This window comes from Sprattus sprattus, assembly GCF_963457725.1.
Source record: "Sprattus sprattus genome assembly, chromosome: 8".
Lineage (NCBI taxonomy): Eukaryota > Metazoa > Chordata > Actinopteri > Clupeiformes > Clupeidae > Sprattus > Sprattus sprattus.
The window spans coordinates 28555304-28567348 of NC_137927.1; the positions used below are offsets into that span (position 1 = coordinate 28555304).

The 12045-nt window shown below is 42.7% G+C and overlaps 1 protein-coding gene across 1 annotated transcript; it reads left to right on the plus strand.

Moving 5' to 3' along the window:
• Positions 1-4383: 4383 nt before the first annotated feature.
• Positions 4384-9711, plus strand: fgf24 (fibroblast growth factor 24; the record flags this gene model as incomplete). Its single annotated transcript, XM_080843565.1, has 3 exons — positions 4384-4415; positions 4577-4613; positions 9511-9711. 3 exons carry the CDS (start codon positions 4384-4386, stop codon positions 9709-9711), a joined length of 270 nt encoding a protein of 89 aa, XP_080699691.1.
• Between the last annotated feature and the right edge of the window lie 2334 nt (positions 9712-12045).

The window sequence follows — 12045 nt, forward strand, 5'->3', positions numbered from 1 at the left end:
CGACCCTGTGGTGACCCCCCCCTTCCACACACGCACACACACACACACACACACACACACACACACACACACACACACACACACATAAGTGCGCACACTGGACAACCTGTGTGTTCTTGTGTCACTGGGGAGAGAGATTTGGGGCTGGTGGCCAAGGTGGTGTGATGGACCCTTGCTTCAAATGGGGTGGGCTTGATTTTCTTTTTCATTCTTGGGGGTGTGTGTGGGGTGTGTGGAAGTGTATGAGGCCCCCCCCCCCCCCCCCCTAGCAGTCATCTCTCCCACACATCGCCCCCTGACTAAAGCTTGTGTGAGCGGCAGCCGGACACATGCAGGCTGATGGGAACTCTCTTCTGGGGCCACAAAACTCACCTCCGGGATTCAATGAGATGCAGATGCCCCCATCCTCTCTCTCGCTCTCTCTTTTACACTCACTCACACACACTCTCTCTCTCTGTCTCTCTCTCTCTCACACACACACACACACACACTCACACTCTCTCTCTCACACACACACATACACACCTCTCTCACCCCCAGCCCCCCATCCGTTCCGTCGATATGTTTGTGTCAGAGATGAAAGAGACCTCGGGAGGGAGGAGAGAAAAGGGGGGTTGATGAGGGATGCTGGGGGGCTGGGTTGGTGGGTTGTTGGGGGTGTTGGATTCTGACACTAATGTAGTATACTGGGCTTTACTTATAGAACTGTGAAGTTCTTTTGTCAGGTTTAAAAGGGCTCGTAAGCCTTTGAACAACTGAGTGTTTCCTCAACCACCCCCCTCCCCTTTCCCCTCATTGAACTTCGGAGATGTGATTCTCTCCACATTCCTGATAATCAATAACCCACGAGCCCTTGCCACCAGGAAAGTAAACTTTAACCAGAGAAAGCCATTCTTGTCTTGCAGGGCAACAGAACAACCTTAACAGTTGATTCAACAACATTTGCCTCTTCTAAGGCCTGTTGCAAATAGCTGACAAATATGTTACAGTTGTGACCTTTATGTATTCTGCCCTAACTTCTCAGTTGTGAGGTAAACCCAAGATGCACAGAAAGTGAAGAGGTACTCTGCAAATTATGTATGTAACCAAATTATGTAACGGCCCAACAGTTAATTTAGGGGTTAATTCGGAACAACATGTAAAATGTTCATTACAGCATTTTTAACCCAAAAGTAAACAACCTTTAATGAGGATTGTTTTTATGTCAATAATTACCATAATCTGAGAGCCTATGAAATGCAGGAAAAAAAGAAAAGGTTTATTCATTTATTTACTTACTTACCTATTCATTTTAAACCTGCATTTGATGTTTGAGGTATTTGTAGGCAGTCATTTTGTAATCTCAGGTCTTTCAACTGACCAATCTTTTAGACTGATTAATTTATTACGTTTGCTGACAGCATTTTACAATCACTGGTTGCCTTAAAATTAATAAACATCCTTTCCTGGGATGCCTTTGTTTTATGCTTTTAGTGATTGATCCATTTTATTTTGTGTTGGACCATTCTCGGAGATTTATTTCTGGAGGTGAATGTTCACCTATATGTCATAACCACTGATTTATTTGTTATGCTGAAGGCCTCGACGCTAGACATGCTGACTGATTTCACAATGCTGGCATTAAGGTGATGCACCATAATTGTTGTTTATAATACCCGTCGGATTAATCACTTTCCCATCTCCGTCATCCAGGCAACGCTTAAACCTTCATTCCATCTGTCTGCTGATACGCATTTTGGAGAGTCACCAAACTGATGCCTCGGGTAAACTGATTAAATACTCAAGCAAGGCATGAACTAATGCCTGTTTATTGGTTACATATTGGTTGTTAATCCTAATGGTAGGCCTATGTGCTGTCTGATGTTCAGGTAATTTCTTAGGAGTCGTGCGACAATGCTAGTATATCTCTAAACTAATATCCCTGACAGGGCCATACCCAGGGTGTGAAAATTACTGAGGTCCGAGCGGTGTGGGGGGCTGGGGTTAAGTTTTTCTTTAAACCCGCTGTTGCTGTTTGCATAAAAGGCAAGGCTATTTTACTTGAGATCAAGATTCTTAAGGTGTGGGAAGGCCTTTGCCGTTTCTTCATTCATTTTGACTGGTCTCTTTCTATTCTAGTGGTTTCCTGTGGGGTTGAACATTGTTAAATTAGACCTTATCATCAATATTGTTGCTAGTGTAGGTGAAGAGAATGGCTGTAGTTATTATTAAAATACAGTCTCAGAGTACGAAGTATTTTAATTAATGTTAGCCTACATATTTGTTAGCTGACTAGGCTATACAAATACACTTGCTTGAGCCACGCTGTTGCGGCTTACGTAATTTAATAATGCAGGGCCTACTTAGCCTACATTTTGGAAATTTGGTTTTGAAATGTGTAATACCGTATACTTGTTTTTGATACTGTCGAGTTTGTTTTGTATGTGTTGTGTGAAAAGTTAGCTACTATGAATGACATATAGCCTACCCATGCCCATATTTAACATAGGCCTATTTCATGCTGTAGCACGTACTCCGTTACTATTACGGTTTCTCACAGATCATGTATTTCGATCAGATCAGCTTTTGTCTTGCCGTTTGTGGTATGCTGCCAGTTTACAAGCAATCCACCTGCTGCCCACATACCTCCAACATTTTAACTGCTGTCAGTTTAAGTTCCGACAATACTAAGTATTGAGAGGGAGGGGCGGCGCACCAGTGAGACTCTCTCAACTCCCACACACAACAGACACTAACAAGTAACAAGTTGTAACTTACAAGCTGACAGTCGGATGAGAAATTCTCAACCGGACGAATGTTAATTCACCAATTTTATTTTGAAATCTGAAAAAGAAGACCGGGGTCCGTTCCTCGGTGACCTCATAACTGGTTACGGGCATGACCCAAGGATGTTGTCGAGGTCCGCTTAGTGGGACCCGTAGCCTACTCAAAGGACACAAGGAAGCTTTTAAATCTAATGTGAGAATAAACGCGAATCACCCGGTGGCTAAAATCAACGGGTGGTAAACCTAAAGTCGATCTCCCCTTAGCGACATTGGGTGGCTTTAGCGGCTTCACACCTCACGGGCATTTACATGCGTAAGTTATAGCACGATATTGACAAAAAAACAAATCGAGTTTGACAACAACTTGCATCTCAATGGTGTCTGGGAAAGCATCGCAGAATCAACAAACGCCGGGACGTCCAATAAAGACCCCGAGGAGAAGGGAAGTCGACAAACAAGCTCACTTCGGATTATCTGAAGAACAAGCTGCAAAGCCTGTATTCAACCTGACTGATGCGTCTTGATTAGGCTATCTAAACAAATCTGCAGGACATGAAAAATGTATTAACTTACAGGCAAATAATAATGATAATAATGCTAACTATAATAATAATGATAATAATAATAATAATTTCTTATCAAGAAAGGGAGACATACAAACTAATGAAAACTCAGATATTTGATCATCCGCAAATTCATCAGGGATCAACTCACGAACACGTTGCAAATGGCACTGAAATCAAATGAAATCACAGTGGGAATGTTCGAGAGGTACAGCAAAATATGAAATGTGTATTCCTTTAAAACCAAGAAATTCGCAATCCTTTGAAAGCAACAGCCCTGCCACAATCACTTGAGCTAGGAAAAAAAAAACTTTCCCAAAACTGATGGTCTCTCAAAGATCACCCTATCAGGTGCAAACCGCTGACAAGTTTCCACCCACCACCAACAAAAAAACCTCACTGTGCCCAAATCCTTAGCAGCAGATACTTCACTGACAGGCATTACACCATCATTGGTGCTACAAGGATCCGTCGCAGCTTTGAATAAGGTTTTATACCAACACCGTTTGGATACGAGTCAAGTTTCAACCCAAGACGAGGCATTAATCGCTGCGTGTCTTTTTTGACAGGTTTGGTCGGTCTATACAATTGTTCTTTGAGCCTATTTACTGTGAACTCCGATGATTTTAAGATGATATATGCAAGGTGTACATTTAGATGTCCCCTGCAGCAACGGGCAGAATTGAGGTTCCTCTGATCTTTGGAGCGGCACTCTTGGGAGGACAGAGGAGCGCTCAGTGGAACAAGGGGCAAATTGAATCTTTCCGCGCGGCGCAAGTCACCGCCGCATACACCCTACGGAAGACCGCGGATTGAGGAGGTTAAGGGAGGCGGAAACTAATTCGTAGACTACATTTATTCCACTGGATCGATCTTTTTGAACAAGGAAGCACCTAATGTTGCTTACAGAGGCGCAGTTTTACTTTATCTATTTATCATCACTCTGGGATTCCAAAGCTCCTCCAGGATTCTTTGTATAAGAACACTGGCGGGGCTTTCTTCAGCGTTTCTCGGGTCTTCAAACTGTGGAAACAGGTGTATTCGACCAAGTCAAGATGTCTTTGCTACCTTCAAGGTTCATTTACGTGTAAGGATTTCATTTTTAATTCCTTTCGATTCCTAAGACTCTTACATTCTTGCCAATAGAAGTCGCTAAAAGCCAGCTTTCTGATGCCGACAAGGTACATATTTATTTAGTGTAATTACTCGTGATTTACCCCTCCTGTTCTCTCTTCCCCGTCCCTTCAGGTGTTTACATTTTCTGGTCCTCTACTTCCAGCTGCAGGTAAGCCTGTCAATACTTTCCATTTCGCGGTTATGCCGGGAGTAACGCTTTTTGTGAATACATTGTATTTTGTGAATACAGTCTTACGTGACCGTATTCTGAAATGTAGGTAGACGGAAGAGATAATATTGTTAACATTGGCAAAAGCCTTGCAAACACTTTATGTAAACTGGGATTTGCATGGTATCTAGTGTTTCGACTGATTCATCATTAAAAATGAATTAAGAGTTTAGATTCCATTTTTTTTTTGTATGCAGTTCTGTTAGTCTGACAATATTAGCCAACTTCACTTACTGTATAAAGGCAAACTCTCAGCTCACAGCTCTCAGTTTCACAACATGTTTTTATTTTCTTTTTCTTTTTTTCTTTTAATGTAGGGCGTATCAAATTTACTCGAAAATCTTTCGTTTGTGCGTATGAGGCACAAGTAGCTTACAGGACATATTAATATCTAGAGATTCGAGTTATCATATTTGTATCGTATTATTGTGTCTCTGTATCGTATTTTTTGTGTTATCTTTTGAATAAATGAAATAGCATTTTCAATATGCCAGTTTTTAAAGTTCATGTAGAGGATTACTTGAGATATTACTTATATTATGATTCTGTTATTTTACAGTAACTTTATCTGAGAATATGTAGGCTATTTGTTCTGACAGGGCTGTGACCAATAACAAGTATCCTAAAAGTCTGTATGATTTCTCAAAAATCAGTTTTCATGTTACAGTATCTCAAGATGCCACATCATAGATATATGACAGAAGTTTTGTTTTGAAATGAATATATATTTATATATTTTGTGTTTAGATTAATTGCCTTCCTTATTAGAAAAGGTGTATGGAACATTCACAATTTACATAGCTTAAGAGCAGGAGCATTGAGTAACTATGGAAAAAAAATGAGTGTGTTTTTTATTTTATTTTAGATTGGTTTAAAGACCTGTTCACCAAATAATGCACCTCTAAAACCAAAACATGACACCAATGATAATATACTCATATTATGTTCGTGTACAAGCTTACACCTTGGTGGCGGACTATTTTTTCATAGCAAATGGGTCAATGCCATCTGATTATAAAACCTTGCATTAGTATCTCATAATAAAAGGGGCATCTACAAAGACACCCCTCAAATAATGAACAAAAGCCTTGATTTGAAGAAAATGAGACACAACTGGGTTATGTAACGCTATGTGCTCAGTTTGTTCCAAAGGAGTTGGCACAAACAACAGCGTAGTGTAGGCTGTCTGATTTCTCTCCCTTTTGTGCCCGTAATGACAATACTAGTGCTTTAATTGCAGCTTTCTGCGCGGTCAGATAGGCCATATAGATGAGTCTTTCTCCATGCCTAGTTGCTCTCATTCAGGTTTGGTATGGGTGCTTCGGTTGGGTGCTTTTGTTTATATTCTCATTAAACTCATTTAAAAAAGATATCTGTTGTTTGGTTATAAAATGAACGGAGAAAAAAAAAAAGATGTTAAGCAAAATGCGAGCCTACTTATTTGACTTTACAAGCTGCTGTGCTGGCTTTGGCCTATCTGAGAGAGCATTGAGCTTCTTAGCAGGGATAGTGCCAATCGTTTGAAGTCTCAGTGATATCCATTTCGCTATGTTGTCTTTGAAGAACGACAGCTTGATAAAAAAGGGGGAAAAATGTTTCGCATGGCTTTAACCTCAGCTCTTTGCACAGGCTTGCCTTGTCCTTTTCTTGTTGAGATGCAACTGTCTACGACACACACCTCTGTGCTTGTTTAGAGATGGGGAGATTTCAGGACGAATCCCTCAGAAGTAAAGTTCTCTTTTTTTCCCTCCCTGTCTTCCATCACTCACTCTTGTGTGGGCTAAAGGCGAGCTGGGGAAATGGTCAGGATCTTGATATGACACTGCACAGAGAAACTATCTGTGTTTGGGAGTCTTGATATGACACTGCACAGTGAAACTCTCTATGGCAGTGTGTCTAGATGTGATCCTTCACAGTGAAACTCTCTATGGCAGTGAGTCTTGATATGATCCTGCACAGTGAAACTCTCTATGGCAGTGTGTCTAGATGTGATCCTTCACAGTGAAACTCTCTATGGCAGTGAGTCTTGATATGATCCTGCACAGTGAAACTCTCTATGGCAGTGTGTCTAGATGTGATCCTTCACAGTGAAACTCTCTATGGCAGTGAGTCTTGATATGATCCTGCACAGTGAAACTCTCTATGGCAGTGTGTCTAGATGTGATCCTTCACAGTGAAACTCTCTATGGCAGTGAGTCTTGATATGATCCTGCACAGTGAAACTCTCTATGGCAGTGTGTCTAGATGTGATCCTTCACAGTGAAACTCTCTATGGCAGGGTGTCTTGATATGATCCTGCACAGAGAAACTATCTGTGTTTGGGAGTCTTGATATGACACTGCACAGAGAAACTATCTGTGTTTGGGAGTCTTGATATGATCCCGCACAGTGAAACTCTCTATGGCAGTGTGTCTTGATGTGATCCTGCACAGAGAAACTATCTGTGTTTGGGAGTCTTGATATGATCCCGCACAGTGAAACTATCTATGGCAGTGTGTCTTGATGTGATCCTTCACAGTGAAACTCTCTATGGCAGGGTGTCTTGATATGATCCTGCACAGAGAAACTATCTGTGTTTGGGAGTCTTGATATGATCCTGCACAGAGAAACTATCTGTGTTTGGGAGTCTTGATATGATCCTGCACAGTGAAACTCTCTATGGCAGGGTGTCTTGATATGATCCTTCACAGTGAAACTCTCTATGGCAGGGTGTCTTGATATGATCCTGCACAGTGAAACTCTCTATGGCAGGGTGTCTTGATATGATCCTGCACAGTGAAACTCTCTATGGCAGGGTGTCTTGATATGATCCTGCACAGTGAAACTCTCTATGGCAGTGTGTCTTGATGTGATCCTGCACAGTGAAACTCTCTATGGCAGTGTGTCTTGATGTGATCCTGCACAGTGAAACTCTCTATGGCAGTGTGTCTTGATGTGATCCTGCACAGACAAACTATCTGCTTTTTCGGGTGCCTTGATGTGATCCTGCACAGACAAACTATCTGCTTTTTCGGGTGCCTTGATATGATCCTGCACAGACAAACGGTCTGTGGCAGGGTGTCTTGAAGTGATCCTGCACAGACAAACGGTCTGTGTTTTCGGATGTCTTGATGTGATCCTGCACAGAGAAACTCTCTATGGCAGGGTGTCTTGATATGATCCTGCACAGAGAAACTATCTGTGTTAGGGTGTCTTTATGTGACCCTGCACAGAGAAACTGTCTATGGCAGGGTGTCTTTCCCATGGCTGTGGCTGATGGGTTGTTGATGATATGACTTTTGCCACCATTTGTGCAGTTCCTTACACTAAGGAAAGTTGTTTTGCACTCTCAATAATGTGCATAGTGTGTGTGTGTGTGTGTGTGTGTCTGTGTCTGTGTCTGTGTCTGTGTCTGTGTCTGTGTCTGTGTCTGTGTCTGTGTCTGTGTCTGTGTCTGTTTGTGTGTGTGTGTATGTGTGTGTGTGTGTGTGTGTGACAATACTGGGATAAGGACGTGATACATATGCATCTCTGTTCGAAGGCTAATCCGCATGGAGTGTGTGGTTCCGTGTCTACGCTACAGACATTGTTCCAGTTCTGTGTGTTAGTGCTGTTGTACAGATAGATTTGTGTATCTTTTAATCAACGTGATTGTCGAATAGATAACTTCTATTGGCTAACAACGTGTTTATTTGTTGTATAAGTGTCCATTTTATACTAGCTCTAAAGCCTTTTCTGACACCTTTTATGTATGGAGTAATCTCATTAAACAGCTAATTTGTGGAAAAAGTGGAAGTACGTCATTTTCATTCTCATGTTAGTTTTTTTTTTTCTTCCACCATGAGCACATTTCCCCCTCTCATTCACTAAATGTCATTAATTTGCTGAGGTTAAAATAACACGCAGTTGAAGTATGTTATGTGTATATAATTAGCCAGCTGAGAGAACCCACATAAAAGGCCATTACTGTGTAATTACTGCTCGGGAACAGCAAAGGGAACTGGAGATTGGCGTGAATTGAGATTCCAGGGGGTTGAAGGTATATGTTTTCTTCCCCATTCCTCCGTGCAGGGCATGGATGGATGACAGACTTGTAGACATGCTTTGGGATGACTGGAGGTTTTTTTTTCTTTTTCATTTTTTCTTTTTTTTTATTCTTGGGTCTCAGGTAGCTGGAAGCATGGGGCCAATGAAGACAGACATAAGGAGAGAACTTTCTGAATGGGAATGTGTTATGCTGAAAGAATATGCTTCCACTAGCTCTGTGTGTGTGTGTGTGTGTGTGTGTGTGTATGTGTGTGTGTGTGTGTGTGTGTGTGTGTGTATGTGTGTGTGTGTGTGTGTGTGTGTGTGTGTGTGTGTGTGTGTGTGTGTGTGTGTGTGTGTGTGTGTGTGTGTGTGTGTGTGTGTGTGTGTGTGTGTGTGTGTGTGTGTGTGATTTATGAGCCAGATTCTGTCCTCAGGCGGATATTTGTTTGATGATAGTGTAACAGGTCTGGATGCTTCAGGTGTATAATTGCTAGTGGCTTGCTGTTGGAAATGGAGTAGTGGTTTCACAACATGTCTCCTGGCACTCGGTACTCACCTGCCTGGGCTGGGAATAGCACACATGAGAAACATGTCCAAATCATGCTTCATCTCCCCCCATTGCACTCCGAGCCCTCACACCAGCTCCAGGGGCTTTATCCTCATGCAGAGGACTCATCGTTTCAGTCTGAGATAGTTACGTAACCGCAAACCGTGCGGAATATGTTTTTAGAATAAAGGAGTAAATGAGTGAATTTTAAGAATTAGGTCACTTAAGACCCAGCCTTTGTTTTTTCATAATATTCACGCAGGATTTGCTCTCTTCCTTCAGGAGTCCCAGCAGACGGCGCCGGATTTCAGGTTCATCATCGAGAACCACACGAAACACCCGGACGAGCTGAGCCGCAAGCAGACGCGCAGCTACCAGCTCTACAGCCGCACCACTGGCAAACACGTCCAGATCCTGGGCAAGAAGATCAATGCCAACGGAGACGACGGGAGCAAGTACGGTACGGGAGCATTTGCTGTGTAACATGCATACTCTAGACACTTGCTCTGTCCCATTAAAGTAACACTATGCAACAATTTGACACTTTTTGAGGTATCGTTTTATAGGCAACTAGTTTTGGTACCATCCTCGAATTCATTTTGGTAGCATATGGTCATGGTAAGGACAGATAAACACCTGTGTCTTTCGCACTAGCCATCCAGGATATGAACTATGTAGTTCAATGTTTCCTGGCTGGAACACCTTGAAAAAAGGAAGAAAAGCTTTTACAGCATGACATTGCCAGCTATACTGCCAAACGTCGGCAAAGCTTCTATCAGTGTCAACTGGGCTATTGGTGGTGTTTGTAAGGGTTCTGCATGCCTTTTAGGTAGTTAGCGTGCTAGTTTTGGAACAGAACTCCTTATTGCTGCTTTAACAATGCCTCCATTACATGCACTGAGGCAACACAAAAAACAAACAGCGCATGTGCCAGGGGGGATTTCCATGTATCAGTTTAGAAGCGCTCACAGACTAAGGGAGGTAGGCTACACTGACACTGATGCTGCTGTGCTGGACGTTCCCATTGGGGGGGAATGGCATTCTGGGACGTAGTGCGTATGAGTTAGTTGGGAACGCCATCCTGGGACATAGAGCGTATGAGTTTGTTGGGAACGCCATTCTGGGACATAGAGCGTATGAGTTAGTTTGGAACGCCATACTGGGACATAGAGCGTATGAGTTAGTTGGGAACGCCATTCTGGGACATAGAGCGTATGTGTTAGTTGGGAACGCCATTCTGGGACATGGAGCGTATGAGTTAGTTGGCAATGCCATTCTGGGACATAGTGCGTATGAGTTAGTTGTTGTGCTTGCAGAGAGCAGCTGCTGTTGTTGTATCGCTGTTGTTCTTATTCAGTGGGGTTGGATCAGGGGACTAGTAGGGTTTTTGTAGCAGCAGTTGGTTTCATGCTACGCTAAGCTGTGGTGACTGGTAAGCGTGTGAATGCTTCCCGCCACACACGCCAGCTTGACTTGCAGTTACCCAGTGCAGCTGCATTTCTGTGACCAAGGTGTTGTACTGGCGTTGGATGAGCGACTTTTGGTATGCGTGGGGCATTGTTGCTATGCTCCCTGCATGTTAGCGGGTGTGTGGGGCTAGTTTGGCGGGCTGATGTAGTGCTGGTTAAGCAGTCAGTCAGTCAGTCAGTCAGTCAGTCAGTCAGTCGTTCATTCATTTATTCATTTATTCATTCATTCATTTGGGCTGTTGATTTGTGTTTATGATTGTTTTTATTTTAGTACGTTTTTAAATATCCTTTATCCATTGGAGCCAGAATGGTCGGACAAATAGGGTTAGGGTGTTTGACCACCCCAGTTTAAATAATGTGCTTGTATGAACTACATGATATGAAACTATATAATCTGTTTAAAAGCCAGATGGTATCTGGAAACATGTCATTTCCCCCACTTGTTTAGTGACGTCATGGAGAGGGGTCCTTTTGATTATTTTTGGCTTTATTGACGCCTAAAGAATAGAACGGATGCTCACCTGGAGGACTTATTTTGATTGGGAAATGTATAAACTAAATGCTATCAGGTAAAACATGTAGTTTGGTCAATTTTACTAATACCAGGGCACCTTATCAGACTTAAATAAGAAAATGGCCTTTCTGAATGAATTGTGAATAGATTGATCTAACTTTAGTTAGAATAATTATGGGAGACCTAAAACAGCCCCTGATGTAACTACTCCACTTATTGTGGCCAAATACAGCAAAAGTCAGTCATACAGAGTCTCTAGGCCTATTTTTTTTTTAGTTTGATATGCTTGTAACTCCACTGGAAAAGGCCTCAGCATCAGGTTGGTGATGGTGTTGAGGGGACCTCTTACAGGTGTACTTTAGGGCACTCTGGATGCAACAAAATTCTGCAGAATGGTTCTAAATAGAGTGCCATACCGAGCATGGAGCCTTGCAGCTCTTTGACCCCCCACAACCCCCACCTCTGACATTTGTATTCCAAACGACCCGGCTGCAATTGGCAGTCTATGCATATGTTTCAGCTTTCATCTCCATGTTCTCGTTACCAGAAAGAGGGGTCGCCTCTCGCGTCCATTGACGGAGGCACTCTGCAGAAACTGGTTCTCCCACTCAATGCTCTGTGCCTGGTGTTTTTGAAGGGGACGATTTCAGTGACCCCCCCCCCCTCACATAACCCCCCCCCCCCCTCCACCTTCCCCTTCTCCTTTGAACAACACTGAATAGCCCAGTGTGTTAAACAAATGGATCATCTTAACTTTTTGATTGAGTGAGCACAGACTGAAGGCAACTTGAAACCCAATCCCAAGGGATCTTAACCGCTCCGAGAAGCTGGGCA